Below are 17922 nucleotides of genomic sequence, written 5' to 3'. Positions count from 1 at the left end.
TTTAAATGCTTTTCATGAAAATACTATACAATGTATTTTAATGACTATTCTAGGGCATACTATATTCTTTGCTTATACCTTGAATTTTCATACCATGCTATATTTTGACATTTTTTAATTACTATATTTCTTACATATATTATGACTTTTTAAAAAACTTTTTAAACAGACTAACTCTGACACTTTATGACTTCTGTGGCATACTATATTATGACTTTCTATGACATACAATGGCAACAATGGCATTTTTTATTATATATTATACTTTGAGTTTTGTGACTGTATATCAAATTTGGGCAGATACTGAATTGGTGAAACTTATCTTGGGTGCCCACCTTCAAACTGAATTTATTGTATAGATTGTCTGTGCTGCCGGGTTTAAGATGTGTGTGAAGCATTCACGTTTTATAGTTTGGTTTTGCTGATATTGAGCTTCAGGTGATTATTGTTACACCATGTGACGAAGATCTCTATCAGTCCCCTGTACAAATAGTTTCTTAAGTGAAGACACTGGAAAGAATTTACTGGAATCATACATGTCAATATGGTGATAACTTCCATTCTGCCAAAAAAAAACACTTTTCTTTTATTAAATTCTTAGATGTAGATGTAAGCTGTAACTGGTTGATGGAGACAACCAGGAAACGGTAATAGTTATACTTTAAGTACATTTTACAACACATTTTATAATGTATAACACATTTTATAACATTTCTGAACTTTCACTCAAGCCAATCGTTGAAAGCAGGCCTTTTAAAGTGTAGTATTATCACTTTTTACTAAGTAAAGGGTCAGAATACTCATTCCATCACTGCAGTGCAAGGTTTAATAAGACACAGCAGTGGGTAATAAAGTGACTAATTAGACCTGAGCTAATATCTTCATATATACAATGACAGCTTTTTAGAGCTTTAAATACATTGGAAATGGTTTTGAACACATCATCAAGGTTTTAAGGGAATATACCACTAACTGGAGTTAAAAAAAAAATGGCAACATGCTACTTCAAACTCCGGTCCATCTTAGGTTAAATATTGACATACGACACAGCAGATCCAAACCCGGAATATAGACACTTGAATAGATCAGAGCTATCGTTAAAGTTTTTAGTAACGCCTGTAATTTTCCAAATATGACAAGTTTAAATATCTGCTGTGAAAAAGGCCCATAGGAACCAAGTTTTGCTTGACACTATATCTTAAAAAACATAAGATAAAACCTATCATGCATTTTTAACTCACATCAAAGTGGAGGGTCTCTCCAAATAATAGAAAGCAGATAAAATAAGTCTCACAGCAGTATGCAGTAGTGTAGCTGCTATGTGGGCTTCCCTTAAGCCTGAGGACTATTTATACAAATCTTCACACAAATTCAAAATATGAAATGTCATATCAGCCATGGGTACTGTTTACACTGAGTACAAATATTCATACACCTTACGGTTCCCCTTTCATTAACACTAGACTTCATTATTCCAACCTACCAGATTTACATGCAGATGAATGTAATTTCAAAATGATATACATCTTATTGAACTGAATAAAAGGCTGAGAGGGGGTTTTGTTAAAGAAGAGGAAAAAGAGACATGAGAGACTGGGAAAGGAAATCACACATTTTAATGGAAAGTGTCAGAGAGCACGTAGCTATCACAATAAAGTATGCAAAGTAGATCACATAACGAACTTTTAGGAATATGATTCGCTACAATGAGGCAAAGCCTATCCACTTTTTGCACGCGATAATTTAATGTATCAATCCAAAATAATTTTCCTTCAAGTTGGAATTCATATGTAGGACTTGCCTTTCTACCTGCAGATTAAAATGACATTGTGGCCACGAAATTGAGTTCCCTAAATGAAACGGGAATAAAAATTATACCTGCACAGTGCAGTGGAACACAATTAGTTATTTAACAAGCATTTGGAAAAGTGCATTGATGCTCAGGTGGTTAAGGCTAATGCACCATTTTCAAAAGGCATTTCAATATACGTTATTACAATTTTACCTTCATGCTGCTTTAAAACCCACCCGACTCTATTGTTGGTAGAAAGAGCAGTAAAATGTGAAGTCTGAAGCCAACTTTGGGGTAAGTTATGCATAACTACGTACACTGAGCTACATCACACAAGCACATCAAATCTTGTCATGGGGTTTACGGCACTGAAATAAGTTAAACGTCTGAAGGTCAAAAACTACAGCATGACTTCATGTTTAGGGATATTGCATGAGTGTAACAATAAAAGATTTTGGTCAAGCCCAATTCCAGTTCTACTAGTTCTTAAACTGAGATTCAGTTTGTATTTCAAGCCATATTCACTGATTTCCAAGACAGAAATGGGCTTCACTCTGAGCACCAGAAACATAAAGGAGCTGGGTTATTGCTTCTGAATTTGGATAAAAAGTGTATTTCACAGATGTAAAAGAGCCATCAGAGAGGTCACACAAGACTACGGGTTCAATGCAAAGTGTATACACTATAAATTCATATTGACAGGCTGTTACTGAAGCACAGACATGACCAGTAAACCTAGAAGTTCAATTGGGGATGACACATTACAGCAAAACAGGGCTCTTAGTTGGCAACAGGCTGAAGAGGATGGGTCAGTATTTTACTGACACTGAAGAAATATGAGCACTAAATAGCTAGCTAAAAATAATGACTCCTAAACCTGCAACATATAGGGAATACTAGATTATGATAATGTTGAACACATCCCATTCACAGACCTCAGAAGTGCAGTCGTTTTCCCATTATTGCTATGCTCTTGACACTTTGCAGTCTGACAGAGAGACAGAATAGAGCAACACTTTACAAAATAAATCCTACTGTAAACATGGAACAAGGCAGAGTTACAGAAACATTTGAAAAATTGAAAAACAAAATGTGGAAATATGGAGGCTGGCTGTGAATTGAAAGCAACACAGGTAAAGGCAAAAACTAAAATCTTAAAAAGTAGACAGCAGTTACTGAAACATTTGAATACAACTGAATGTGTCCGCAGCCTGCATGCTGTGCAGGTAATCTGGCAGGCCTGAACATTATATGTTTTGTTCCATGATAAGAATATTTCAAGTCTGACTAAAAGGATAAAAAAAATTCACAGAACCACACTATCTCTGCCAAACTCCACCTTTAAAAAGGTAGATCACTGTAAGACACTTAATCCATGAAGTGGCAACAACCTGCAACACAGGTCACTTAATCAGGCCACAGCATAATATATATATATATATATATACACACATACCTTCTTCATATCATATTCTACTAACTCTCCTAGCCTTATCACGGTTCTCTCACATCTAGTCAAGTAACATTTGCAAACCGAGATTAACTACATGCAAGAGCAACCACTCAGCAGCAACTAAACAACAGTGATGTGAACAGCAGCCTGTGACTGTGGAGTCAAATATATACTTTTATACTTTAAAAACAGAAAAAGACCGATAACGAAAGAGTCAGCAATGTCACAATTCACAACGCATGCTAAATAGGTGAAAGGGTCAAATACAGGAGAGCAGCTCTTTGGCCTCACACACACTTGGACCTTAAAATGCTGGAACCATATCAGTCATTTAACAAATTAGTTATTCATCAGCGGAATATCGAAGGTCAACAGCTGCATCCTCAAAAGTCACTTCCCCCCCCACAATCCGGCAACTGGAAATCTGTAAACACTTTAAACATACAAGCATGTGCGAGACCAAAGATTTACAGTGTTTGTGTGTACTGTCTCCTGCTTTTCCGTGTGTTTTTGTTGTGCGTGTGTGTGTGTGTGTGTGTGTGTGTGTGTGTCGGTGGCATCACTTCTCCTGCAGCAGGGCGGGGATGTTGATGTTCCAGCCGATGGCCTGTCGGTCGAAGCCACAGGTGAACAGGTTGCACGACTGGTTCTCTTCATTCCACGCCGTACAACACACCATCCGCCTGTGACCCTGCACACACACACACAAACACGTCTAAAAATGTAGGTTTTACCGATGCTGATTGATCCAACACACATCTTTGTTCCCTTCCTTACCATTCTGTTGCTGCGTGGAAGTCTGGCCAGCCTCACTCCGCTCATGTCAAACAGTCGGACTTGTCGATTGTCGTGTGGCAGAGCAATGATCCTCTGGTTGGCAGAGACGCTTATCCTAAAAGGTTAGATCAAGTTCACTTTGAATCTCGGTCACATTTTCCTTAATACTTCTAGTTAAACTCTTCACCTGTATAACCTCAGTCTCTACTTTTATTCTATACTATGTCAGCGTTTGAATCATCGTGTATTTTACTAGATATAAAACATATATTAAGCACAAATTCACTTTCTAGTTTGCACATAACTGCATGTGCAAAGCCCAACACTGACATCAGCTGCCTCTGGAACCTGTATTCAAGATAATTAATGACTTGTAGCTTGAGACATTTTCAGCACAGCAATTGGGGAGACAAAAATGTATCTGCTGTTTTGGGCTACAATATGCAGGACAGCTGATACTGGTGTCTAACTGATCATGAACCCTAAAAGGTGAGGAGCAGCCTGGCCACCAACAATTATCCATCCCTTTATTAAAGAGCTGTATTATTCTTATAACTTTTTTCAACTTTTTTTTTTTATTCTTTACAGGTTTAAAACAATCAAGGAACACATTCAATCAGAAGTGGGTACATCCTGATCCCATTTTATTCCTCCAGATCCAAATAACAGTCCTTCGATATTGAGCATCTACCAATACTTCTTTGACAGTAAGTGTACATCAAAATAACTAAAACATTTTAGATATTGAGTTACAAAGTTTGTTTTCTTGACCTTGGACAAAAACTATCTCACCCTAAAGTCCATTAAGTAGTTGTTCTGGAGCTTTTGATCACGTCACATGATCATACGTCAAAGGAAGTGTAGATGTTGTAATTTTTCAAATAAATGCGTAATTACAAAAGTATCTACAAACTGTGGCACTCATCTAGTTGCGTCTCCTTCTTTCAACTACCTGTTCACAGCGGAGTCAGTGCGGATGGTTGCTATAGGCGACCTCATGTTCTTCAAATCCCACACCTTGACGGTGCGATCGTCGCTCCCTGAAACCACATTGTCACCCACCGTGAACACTGCCGACGTCACCGTGCTGCGAAAGATGGACACACACACAAACAAGCACAAAAACAAGTCTGTTGTTACACAAAGAACGAAATACTCTCCCTTGTGCTCCATAATCTAATTCAGTGCATTGACGAGAGTTGATAGGAAAGTACAGCAAAGGTCCTCCACTTCTTACAACTCAGGAAAGCTCAGGAGTGAATATTATTCATATCCAGAGTAGTGCCCCTCTCCCACAGAAGCTGTAATCACTCATACACCTAAAAGATAGGACCAATCCACATATGCGTCACAGAGGTATGTCAAGATCCGTTATGAGCGTTGACACTACTAGAACCTTTGAGGATGTATCAGGTACAACATCAGAAAGTTAACACTGCGTGGTCTTTAATTTAAAATGTGAGGCATCACCTTCCACCTCCCACTGGAAAATAAATTCTCGTGCTGCTTCCTGTCACAAAGGTGTAGCTGTCGGAAAAACCTGATGGGTTAAATAACGACCTGAAAGTGTTCAAACCATCGAACGCGTTTGAGCTGTTAAGATGGTGTGAAAGATGGTTTCTTTACTGTAATGCAGCCTTTAAAACCAGGAAAAGACAACACTTGTGCTATATGACTATATCCAAAATCTAAGAAGATGTCTCGTATCACGATACTGATACAATATCGATATATAGCTCGGCCCCTACCTCTGGCAACTACAAACATACACCTGGCTTGAAAATAACTGGATTAGATTATTGTGGGTAATTCTGTAAATCAATCAGCAGGACTGATTTATGGCAATATTGGATTTATATATTTGGATTTTTGCATATGAGCTACTGTGATGTGACAGTATTTAATTCTGCCAAAAACAAACATTTCCACTTGTTCTTTTATCTATTTTTCTTGCACATTCTCAACTGAACTTCCAGTTATTATCCATATCATCCACTCCTTGTTCAAACAACGGGCAATCAGCACCAAACCCCAATTTCCGTGGGAGCTGTTTACCAACTTAAAGGTAAGAGCAAACTATGAGCCATGGTATCCCGTTAACTTATTTCAGGCTATTGCTCGAGGTCTGACGGCAGCGGGAAATGTTGATTTTGCTAACCTCCAGTAGTTGAAGTTCTTTCCATTGCAGTGGTCAACATGCCCCCACAACTCTGATCATAACCATCTTTGATGCTGGGTGTGGTAAGAGGTGCAAAAGACTTGAAACTTTATACGATAAGGAGTCAAAACTTAAAAAAAAAAACGCTAGTCTTGTACTCGTTAAGTCTAATGCAGCCCAACTTAAGCCTACCAGGAGAGAACTGATCAAATGATTAATGACGCCAAATAAACGGCATCATACCACCGGCTATATTGGGCACAATGGAGGAAGAACCGTTCTTTGTATACATATAGAGTCACCCTCCTCCAACGCCCTTTACCCAGCCAGCCGTGATGCACTGCTCCTCATGATAGCACTATGGTCAGGCCTAGCCATTCATTTAATAGACCTTTAATATTTCCAATCAATTACTGTACGTCAGTCGCCCCTGTGAGGATTTTTTTCTTCTTTCCTCTCTGATTCATGATTAAGATTAGCATTGAGCAGTGTCCCTTCACACACACACACACACACACACACACACACACACACAAGAGTTCCACATCTAGTTTTTCTTTCTAAAACTGGCTCACCTCTTAATTTAAATTGACACTGCATTAAGGGCTAATTAGGGGACTAAACTTTGTCCTATTAGAGGGTCGGGGCTCAAGGAAACTGCTGTATCGGTACAGGCACCTTCTGACATTGCAGGGTACAGCCCACCTGGGAATACAAGTGCTGGAGTGAGAGACAGAGGGAGAAGGAGAGACAGGAGGTGTGCTAGGTGGGAGGTGCGTGGGGAGTGTAATCAGACAAGGTAATTGATTAAAAGCTTGATTAAGGTTAAAGGGTTTTTAGAATGGGTGGTGAGGAGGGAGGGCATTAGTCAGTGTCGCTTAATGGCATCTCTGCAGTGTGTCTGACAGCCAAGGTCAAGACTGCCTGCGATCCAAGACTTAGGGAGTTGGGAAGGAAGAGACAGAGAGAGAGATATTTAGAGGGAATCATGGGATCTCTCTATAGTTGAATGAATCCCTAACCATGAAGCGCAGAGGTCCTGAGCCCCATCAAGGTACGCAAGAGGTCAGATTTGTATTTTTTGCCTCACAACACGCATTTGTATGCATTTCACACTGATTTACGCAGACATTAACACAGGTGTGTTAATGAATGCAACTATCTTCAGTTAACTCAGTGATGATGTCTGATTTTTTTGTAGGTTTTAAGGACAAATATCAGGTGTGAGGGGAATGAAATGCTGTGGTCAGACAGGAGATTTATATTTGGACAATAAGATTGAGACATTTGTCCAAATACATTTGTTTTTATTCTCCTTATTGAGCCCTTTAAATGACTATGACACCCTTACTTTTACTTTTTGAAAGGACAAGAGCTGTCATCTCAAATCTGACTCTATAGAATTACATGACACTGATTCTTTAGTAACTTTACTGTGGAAAATGTGCACACTGGCAGTGAGGAACCTGTATAATATATGTTTGAGACAATAAACAATGAACTGTCGAAACATAATTTCTCTCTTATAAAGGCCTTTTGTAGGACAAATACAGTCTACACAGTATGATGTGATAATTGCAGTGCTCTAAATTCTACGGGTTTCAGAAAGTGTACTAATAAATTGAGGGAAATTACTGACAAATAGCACATCTCAAAAACACTGGTAAACAATCAACATTGATGCAAAACAAAAAGAGATTGCAGGCAATTACCGCTGTAATCTTTGGCATGTCTTTATGCCACATTTCCTGCCCGGTTGTTATTTCTTTACCTATCAGACGTAAAACTGCGAGGCTTTGATCCTTATCCTCTTTCCCAGTGTGAGTGCTTTTAATAACTGATGTTTGAATTCATGAAAATCTAAAGGAATAATACAATATACGTATATGTAAGAAGATGAGCGTGTAAGGCAAATGACTAAAAAGGTCAAATGTAAACGAAACAATTCAGGTACAGACGACTAAGAGGTTTTAGAGCACCCTGTTATTTTGCTGTGCTGCAGCAAAAGTGACAGTCGCTGAGAACCTGTTAAGTGCTGGTGTACTCCTCCAGAGACGGGATGTCAGATCTGCATACAGACACGCACGCACGCACGCACGCACGCACGCACGCACGCACGCACGCACGCACACAAGCACGCACGCACACACACAAATATGCGTTTCTATCAACTGCAATCATGTGCCTCCAAAAGCCGTTGATGTTAGGAGAGACAAACGTGACGTGGCATTCCGTTTGCAGAGCAAGACCGCTGTCACTTCTCGTTTTCTCCCGGCTGTTTTTTTAGCTCACGGGCAGTTGTCATTACTCTGCAATTACAGCGGGGTGGTGGGACAGAGGGTGTGTGCTGCACTTTTAGCTGCCGCGGTTCACTGACAGGAAGCGTTAGCTGGAATTTGCCAGGGAAGACTGTGAAAACAAGAGGCTGTCTCCCCTCCAGCACTCAACCTCTGCTGCCTATTAAAGCGCTCACACCGGCCGCTCCTCTGCTCGTTCCCTCAGACGAATGTGGAGATTGTGGAAAATTAGCGAGAGAGATGGCAGGGAGACGGCAACCTGCTATGGTTTCTAGGATCTGGTTAGAAGAGAAAAAAGATTGGTGTTGAGTAAACTGTATGTATTAGCATGACTTGTTAATTTACTTATAATAAATTAATTAGCTAATTAGTCAATCAACAACATTTTTGGGGGGGCTTTTTTCTTTAAAAAAAATAATTACATTCTTTAAACAAAAATGCCAAAATTCACTGGCTACAGCTTCAGTCCTGGTTCCAAATATGGATTTTTGCTGGTTTAACTAAAAACTGGGTTTTTAAGCTTTTGGTTGGACAAAACAAGACATTTGAAGGTGCCACCGTGGTAGATTAATTGATAATGAAAATAGCTGCAGCCCGATCACACACACACTTCATGTCCAGGAAATTATATCCATGTCCAGTGTCCAACAGCATAACTGCTAATATATTATATGAGGAGCTGTTTTACATTATGTTTATGGCAGCATCACTGCCTTTGGAAAAATATCAAAATGATGGGACTACAACTGCAACGAGTAGTCGATTTAGTTAGATTTGTTTAACAGCTGATTAATCACTGTAGTTTATTTTATTATCATAACGATGCCGCACATTTAAAGTTCCCAAGGTGTCAAAGGAGGGAATTTGCTGCTTTAGTAAATTGAATATCTTGGACTTGTTGGACCGTGGGTCAAACAAAAGACATTTGAGGATGTCATCTATGGCTGAATTATATACGACGGCACTCATTTTGATATTCTGTAGAGCAACAGATAAATTGTAAATAATCGTTAGTTGCAGCCCTAGATGTAGAATCTCTTAATGAACAATGAGCCAGTTCAGGTTAGTTACTCATTAGTGTCAGGTGACAGCACGACTCATACTCCAGAACACTGCAGCTACGGGTTTTTTTCCGTCTTTCTAAAGACAGTTGTTATCCGTTTTTTAGGCTGTGGAAGTTTGCTGCTTTAAATGCATCACCGAAGGGCAGGTGAGAAAGTTCTTACTTTAAAGACCATCAATGGCCATTCACAAAGAGAAGAAGAATGGAGGCAGGGAACGGAAAGGAGGAGGGCTGTTGTTAACTGTGATACACTGGTGCTTAATCTCATTATACCAATTGTCTATTGGAGAGAATTAGAGCGGGATCTGCAGGAATTATACATGTTGGGGTCGTACATAATGAGCTCTTTGTAATCCCCCCACTTGCAATCAAAAGGCTGCCAGCTCAGCCAGCACACACACACGCACACACACACACACACACACACACACACACACACACACACACACACACACACACACACACACACACACACACACACACACACACACACACACACACACACCTTACGCCTTTTAAAGAGTGCTGCCGTTGAAAGCCACAGACAAGCCTGACAGTCATCATTTTGAAATGAGCGTCTGCAATTGAGTGTTAACAGCGAGCGAAGTGCCAAATTATACAGAGTGGCGGATTAATGCAGAAACGGACAGATAAATGAACAGGAGAGCAAGGGAGAGAGAGAGGTAGGAAGAGAAAGAGAAGCAAACCGTCGAAGTGGGGAGAAGTGCTCGGTAATGAATGAGAGGCAAGTGGAGGATTTGGCTTAGAGCAATCGGGTTTTGTAAATTAATGTGGCACTGAAAAGGAAAAAGGAGAATAAGCTGAAAGTTCTGGACGGATTCACAGACCAGAGAGATGTTACAGCACCACCCTGTGGGCAAAAGAAAGACCGCAGCAACTCAAACTGTTGAAACTGTTTTTAGTTTCGATTAAAGAGCGTGTTCATAAGAGAGACAGACTCACTCAGTGTGTCCCTGAAAGACATTGACAGAGTGTATGGACGGGTCTCTGAAGTCCCACAGTCTGAAGGTGGTGTCTCTGGATGAAGTGACCACCAGTCGCTGGGTGGGATGGGTACAGCAGTGGGTCAGCTCCTGGTCGTGTCCTGCATACGCAGACACATATGAGTAAGCATACTAAACTCTGTGGGTTTTTACATCATTAAATGAGACACACGTAAGAAAGCAACAAGAGCACGAGAGTCAGAGGTCCACTTCATGACGCATTTCCTCTTAAAGTGTTGAAAATAATGATGTTTAAAGTACCAGAAGAGACACAATCTGGTCATTAAATTTCTCTAACCAGGTCCTGCAGCACAGTCTGCTTGGACGTGATTCAATTGTGTAGTCACATGAAGTAGAGGAAACTTCCTGTTTAGTCTGGGAACCAAGATAACAACTGCTCCATAAAATGAACAGGCAGCCCATTTCGTCTGCCATTTAAGCTCAGCTACTCGTTGCCTCTTCACTGAATGCTAACGAAAGAGGCAAATGTGGGCCTTTAGGACAACACAGTGTGCTGTAGGCATCCTTTTAAAAATCAATGTTAACCTTGAAATGTTTGGGTGAGATGAGACAACGGTCTAACTTGCTTGGTGTTACCTGTAATTTAGGATTGCTGGAAATGATAAAGTAGTGGATCATGAATGACATGATAACATGACAAATATATTAAAAACACACAAATTACAAAATATAAGTCTGCTGTGCAATGAACAATACATAAATACTCAAATATTTAAAATATGAAAAACCTAAAAATAAACTCCAAATGTTTCTGTACCACAAGATACCCGAGGATATATACTACAAGATGAAGATAAAAGACACCATATTGTGCTAATATATATATATATATATATATATATATATATATATATATATATATATATATATATATATATATATATATATATATATATATATATATATATATATATATATATATATATATATATATATATATATATGTGTGTGTGATTTGTCAGCCAGTTTACATACCAGTGAGTGCATGAACCAGTTCAGACGTCTCCACCTCGTACAGGTTGGCAGCGCGATCCCAGGAAGCGGTCACCACCTGTCGGCCTCCCACCAGCCAATCAGCTGCAATCACTACACCCTGGTGGCTCTTGAGGGTTGCCGTAGCGACCCGGACGGTGGGGACCTCGCAAGGGCCCTCGCCATCCACCTCACCTTCCTCTCTGTCTGACGAGTCCTGGTCGTCGTCACATGGAGCCTATGGGTGTACGAAAAAGGACACACGGTAGTTCAGTCAATGCACACAGGAGCCTGTAGTGATACAGACTAAAAGCATTTAAAAAACTGTGACAGCTAGGAGTTAGTTTTAGTGTCCAAGTGACCAATTTGTGAATGAATTGAATATTCATTCAGAATATACACCTCTCAAAAATTCCAGGAGGTTCCAGTAGAAGCTCAAGAGAAGAGAGCAACACAAAGCTACTCACACTGACATCTGGTGGTGGCTGAGGGGCAGGAAGCTGCACCATGTAGCGCCAGATGTGAGCCGTCTGGTCCCCAGAGGCTGTGGAAACATCAGTACACATCAGCAAAATACACAGCACATTCAGATCTACAGAAACTTAACTGCTGGAGACAACAGCAGCAGGGAGAAGATGATCAAATAGTCATGAAGAGAATTAAGATGTTGAGACGAGAAATCTAGCTAATTCAACACAAAAAAAAAAAAAAAAATCACACATGTATTTAAATACATACCTGTGAGGGCCATCTGCTCTGTGGGGTGGAACTTGATGGAGTTGACTGTGGGCGAGAGAACAATGGTGAGACATGTACAAATGTTACATCACTTATTCCAATTAGAGAACAAGCCAAGTGCACAAATGTGGACACACTGTTTTATTTAACAGTTACCTACAGCATATGTTTTAGATAATCCCATCATGCACTTTGAAATGTCTGCATAGTTGAGGTCAAATACAGGGATTTAAGATTTTTACTAATTATTACCTGATCCTGCATGGCCAGCATACCTCAGCAGACATTTACCCGTCTCTATACTCCAAAGTAAAGCCGAGTGATCTGTGAAGGAAGAGCAGTGATGGACAACATGAAACCATTGGCTCTTTAGTAGTAGTCGGGTAATAATTAAATATAGTAATGTAATGTATTTACATGGTGGGCTCCTTAATTAGATTCAGTTCAGGGCCACTTTTTGGTGAAATTGTGTACGATAAAAGTTAACACTTTGCTAACTGCACCAAGGATTCCCAATAAATGCAACAAACTATAATGATGTAACTATTTTAACTATGCATCACTTTTAGTTTTGATTATTGTTTATTGTTGGAAACCACTCTATGGCATGTAGGCTGTGTATAGAACAATGATGCAATGATTGACGTATTCAAATAGTCCGTAAAGTGTCTTGGTATACCTGCGGAGGCGGTGCCCAGGACCACTGGCTGAGTTCGAGTGATGCTGAGATCCCAGATCCCGTCCCGGTGGCCCATGTACTCCTTGAGCAGCTGACACAACGCTCGAGAGCCTGCGGTGGCTTTAAAACTGGACACAATCTGAACAGGGAGGGAGGAGACGTGAGCATGATCGACAAATAAGAGATGGATGAGCATTCCTCCTGGTGCTGAACCAAAGTTAAACCAATTTAAGTGTTGCTTATATTAGAGGACAAATACAATTAAAGTGACTACAGGTGCACTAATACAACATTTTTATTTTGACAGAATGGGTTTATGTAAATACTAGTATATGTATGACTTAACTTACAAGTACTCATGCCTTACTACAAGGCATACAAGGGCTCACTTACAGATTCAATTGGGTTTATAATTTAAATTATGATCATGTTATTGAAAGCTGGCTACATAACCATACCATAGATCATAAGACATAATAGTAGCATTTCCTTTTTTACAGGCATCACACGTCTTATTTTGAATCTCTGACAGACAGATTAGTGGGTGAGCCAGCTGTCTTTGGGCTCAACTCTCTGAACTTCCCGGTGTCCCAAAGCCGGCTCACTTTTAACTGCTCGGCTAACCGGCTTCAGAGCAGGTTGACTTCAGAGGATCAGATCAAAACCTGTCGACAGCTCTCTGAAAAAATGTCATAGTGACACAAGTTTACAATTAAGTGAGACATAATAAAAAGCAAGAGAGACATCTGTATGAATCAGTTGAATAATTTTTGCTTTCCATGGTAATTATGTTAGAGAGAGAAGAAACATTTTTCTGCATAATGATGTATCCGCTCTAGATTTTAAATAAACAAGAGAGATGGTTTACCACAGACTAATGAATGGCAATTATAGCTGCATATTAATAGTGCAGTTATATGGCTCTGTTCATTTTGAATGCATTTCAGCATTATCATTATTAATAGTCAGCCTGCAAGCACTGTTTTCATATTAGAGGATGTTTCTGGAACTGCCGAAAGGTTTATAGTTTCAACTTTCACCAAACTGTGTCTTTTGAGTATTACTATTAAGGCTGCTCGGATGCCAAATTAAGTGTCAATTCTCTGCACTGTTACTGTATGAGCGGTGAACCTCTAAAACACATTGAGTGGTCTGGTTACACATGGCCTTTAATAAAACAACATAAAGGGTCAATAGTAGATTAAATTGTCACAGAGCGGTCACAACCTGTACAGTGCATGCAGCTGCAAGCAGACAGCTGACCACAGCAACAAGCTGACATGGTAGTCATTAGATGCAGCAGCGAAGCATCTGGTTCCTTTGTGTGAGACTGTGTTAATGTATCGTCTCATCGTGTGCGGCGTGTTTGCATTCACATTACAGCACAATACAATCACATTTATTTCCCGTCATTGAAACACAATAAACAATGATAAAAAGTATCCCATTCCAGTCAAGATCAACACAGTAGTTAACCAAGGATAAAGTTAGTGCAGATCATTAGTTTCACGTACGGTCAGTCTGAACAAAATTAGTTTCCGGTCATATTTCTTAGCCGGCTGATAGGTTAGCTGTATATTATATAGCAGCTAGTTCTGTTAGTCTAAGTCCTCCCTTGATCCTGTGTATCCTCTTTTTGACTAAGTTACCTACATGACACTTCCCAAAATACAGTCTGCTCTTGTGAGAAACTGCAAAAAACATGTTTGTTTTTTTGTTTGTTTTTTTGTTTGTTTTTTTTACAAATGCAGCTGTTCACCCAAACGTCTTCTGACAGGGAGCAGAGAAGAGGTGAGGAGTCAAGGTCGGACTGTAGTTAAAAACAGACAGCAGCCGTCCCTCGCAATGCCTAGTGACAAAACAAGAGCATTCAGGAAGTTACCCATGAATCTCCTCCCCACAACTCCCATGTGGCCACACTGAAGTTGCGAGGTCCACCTATTTTACCGTGGAAAGTGTACAAGCGCTGTATCAGCAAGAGATTAAAAAGGAAGAAGTCAAGGGAGATGTCACATTGTGATAAATACTTGAGATCAAGTTAACTTCAGTCCAAAAATCTTTAAATAAATGCATCAGCACTTCAAAAACTAAATAATTTAACAGCAACTTATCATGACCTCAGAGGAAGAGAAAAAGACTTCCTTCTCCTCTCTCGGCAATAAAGGGGCTTTTGGTTTTGTCTGTTACCATTACCCTCACAGCTCAAACAATTACACAGATGACAGATCTTATGGGCTCTATAGAATAATAGCTGGAGCCAGGTACCTTGCTGGTAGAGGCTTTGTAGGTCGTCTTCAGCTTCTGTGACAGTTGACTGGTGCTGTGGCTGGCTGTGTGATGGAAAGACAAAAGAACAATGACATAAACTCTCCACTGAGTGACAAACTCACTGGTTGGTTTCACTGCAGCACTAACGGCCTAATAAAGTGTCAAAGCTTTTAATCACCCACGCTGTACCGGAGGGTTGTTTCATAAAAACAAGATCACCTGTTTAAAATTTACATATGCAAACCAGGCTTATTTTCAGGAAATGATGTTCAATAAAGGAGGTTTAATATGTCTGACCTAAGTCACCATGGAATTCAGGTGTGACTTAATGTCTTATAATCAATCTGCCAGACTGAAACAGTTGTTTAATCCAAGATTTCTCCCTGAAGGTTCCTCTTCACTGCTGCACTATTTACAAACTTTGATATGATTTAAAATATGAGGTCAAATTTTTCAGTGCACAGTATTCCAGTCAACATTATGTGCTTTTAAATACACTGCAATTACAATTTAGCTCATTGTTTGTGCTTAAAATCAGTTGAAAACTGTTTATCCTTCATGTTTTTTTAATATTTTTAATACAAGAAGGATCAGTCAGTCTGAAGGTAAACTGTGGCTTTTCTGTATTGAAACTTGAGCCACCATGGAATGAGATATCTGCTTTCACTTTAAACCCACACAATCAATTTCAGCAATATTTTTCCATTTCAATTTCCAAAGACGCAGAAGAATCTGTTATCTCTATTGAGGCTTGCAACAGATTGTGAAGGGAATACAGTACCTTTTGTTTTCAAAGCTCCCTTGGTGGGGTCTCCCCCCTCAATAGTCTGTCCATCTCCGGTCAGACGCTCGTTCAGAGAGTCAATTTCCCGGCGTACTGTAATGTTAGCACAGAGACCATCTGGTTAGTCAATCAGCAGCTGAGGATCAATACCGTAAGGTATATGTGCCTAACAAATCTAATTCGCTCGACTCTTTCGATCCGTTACTCACATTCAACGTTTTCAATGTAGAGATTTTCGAACTCGCGCTCAATCTGGCCAAAAAGGTCCAAAAGGTTGTTCCGTAAGGAGGGGGGCAGCTTGGAGTCCTAGACAGACCAAAAAGAAAAGACAACGCTCTAATAAACCTGATTGTAAGCTGACAAAGGCCTACAGATTAGGGATCACATTGGTGTAGGGAGCAGGAGTCACCACTTTAATTCTCTCCAGACCCGTCTCCAGTGTTGTATTCTCTTTTACATGTAATGTCATATATACAGTATGTTGTGCTTAAATATTAGAACTTAAAGACCATTTCAATATATGTTCACAAATGAATATGTTTAAACCAAACCAAGAAATGCTGCAGACGGGCACAAATACAATGTTAACAAGTTTGTCATATATTATCACTATTCTAATAGAAGTTTGAGTGACTGAAATATACGCCACTGAAACAAATCGAAAGCAACCCAAATAAATCCCATGTGAAACACAGCCTACATGTTTACCTGATCTAATCAACCACTAATTAGGTTTGTGTAAAAGCTCAGTTACATATCGGGCTACATAACTACAACAACTATGTACTAACTACACAACAGCCAGGGTTCGAGCACTCAGACTCATTTCAACCGACTTACCTCCATGGTGAGCTCCTAGAAGTACCCAGTAGTCAGGTGACCACCAGTCTATAGCAGACTAGCATGCAAAGAGACGTAAAAAGCTGCCGTGAAAACAAAGGATTCAAAAGGCTGCGTTTGACAGCTTGCCCTGAGAGCTGCTGCTTTCTCTAGCCATCTGAAAGACGAGGAAACCAAATACTTCTGACTTCTGTCACTCTTTCTTCTGGCACGCATTCAAAAGCAACCGTTTCTCACAGTGGCGTTAACCGTCTGACCATTCTGTCTGCGCCCCATGACAACACAAGAAAAAAAAAAAAAAGGGTCAATTAGCAAACAACAAGCAGTCTTTATGAATTCAAAGCTGCTTAGTTGTGGCCCTAAAACCGGCACCATACCCTGGCAAATAATGACAGCATTGAAAGTTGGAGTAAATTGCATTCTTTGTGTTATATATGGGTTTACAAAGCTCTGTCTGTGTGTGTGTGTGTGTGTGTGTGTGTGTGTGTGTGTGTGTGTGTGTGTGTGTGTATGTATGTGTATGTGTGTGTGTGTGTGTGTGTGTGTGTGTGTGTGTGTGTGTATCTATGTGTGTGTGTGTGTGTGTGTGTGTGTGTGTGTGTGTGTGTGTGTGGGGAACTTGTGCAGTGGGGGGTAGACTAGGTACATAAACAGAGCCAGCATGTCTTGGCAATAGACAAAAAGGACTGGTGAAAAGACTAATCAGGCCTGGACAAGCGGCCCATATTAAAACTTGATGAGACGACAGGACAGTGCAAGCTGAGCTCTAGTTTTAGTGGCTGATAATTCAAGGACATTGTCAAGCAGAGAATGTAAATGCTGAAGGACTTCTACGGCCAAAACTAGGGCTGAGCAATACCAAAACAAAATAAAGCAATGCATTATTTCAGACTGAATACATTGATCCAAAATGTGGATCATGGAAAAGGCAAAGACAATAATTTGTCTTTCATTTAACCAGTTTGATCTCCACGACGGAAATACATGGTGATACAATCAAAAACACTTGACAGTCACTCACAAACAAATTGCTCAGCTTATCTCAGAGATGACTCTAAACAGGGTCATTCAACAGC

At 39.9% G+C, this 17922-nt stretch overlaps 1 protein-coding gene across 1 annotated transcript; it reads right to left on the bottom strand.

Moving 5' to 3' along the window:
- Positions 1 to 1598: 1598 nt before the first annotated feature.
- Positions 1599 to 16852, bottom strand: LOC137872083 (WD repeat-containing protein 37-like). Its single transcript, XM_068710316.1, has 14 exons — positions 16847 to 16852; positions 16216 to 16312; positions 16004 to 16099; positions 15220 to 15284; positions 14837 to 14920; positions 12955 to 13093; positions 12528 to 12599; positions 12276 to 12320; positions 12005 to 12081; positions 11541 to 11775; positions 10504 to 10645; positions 4975 to 5109; positions 4023 to 4137; positions 1599 to 3936 (listed from the first exon to the last, which is right to left on the bottom strand). Exons 1-14 carry the CDS (start codon positions 16850 to 16852, stop codon positions 3805 to 3807), a joined length of 1440 nt encoding a protein of 479 aa, XP_068566417.1. The 3' UTR covers positions 1599 to 3804.
- Positions 16853 to 17922: the final 1070 nt, after the last annotated feature.

The sequence above is a fragment of the Cebidichthys violaceus genome, unplaced genomic scaffold (assembly GCF_023349555.1).
Source record: "Cebidichthys violaceus isolate CVI_PGR_0920_01 unplaced genomic scaffold, fCebVio1.0.p SCAF_15, whole genome shotgun sequence".
Classification (NCBI taxonomy): Eukaryota; Metazoa; Chordata; class Actinopteri; order Perciformes; family Stichaeidae; genus Cebidichthys; species Cebidichthys violaceus.
The sequence above is the reverse complement of the archived record's forward strand: the minus strand, read 5'-3'. Positions and strand labels throughout refer to the sequence as shown.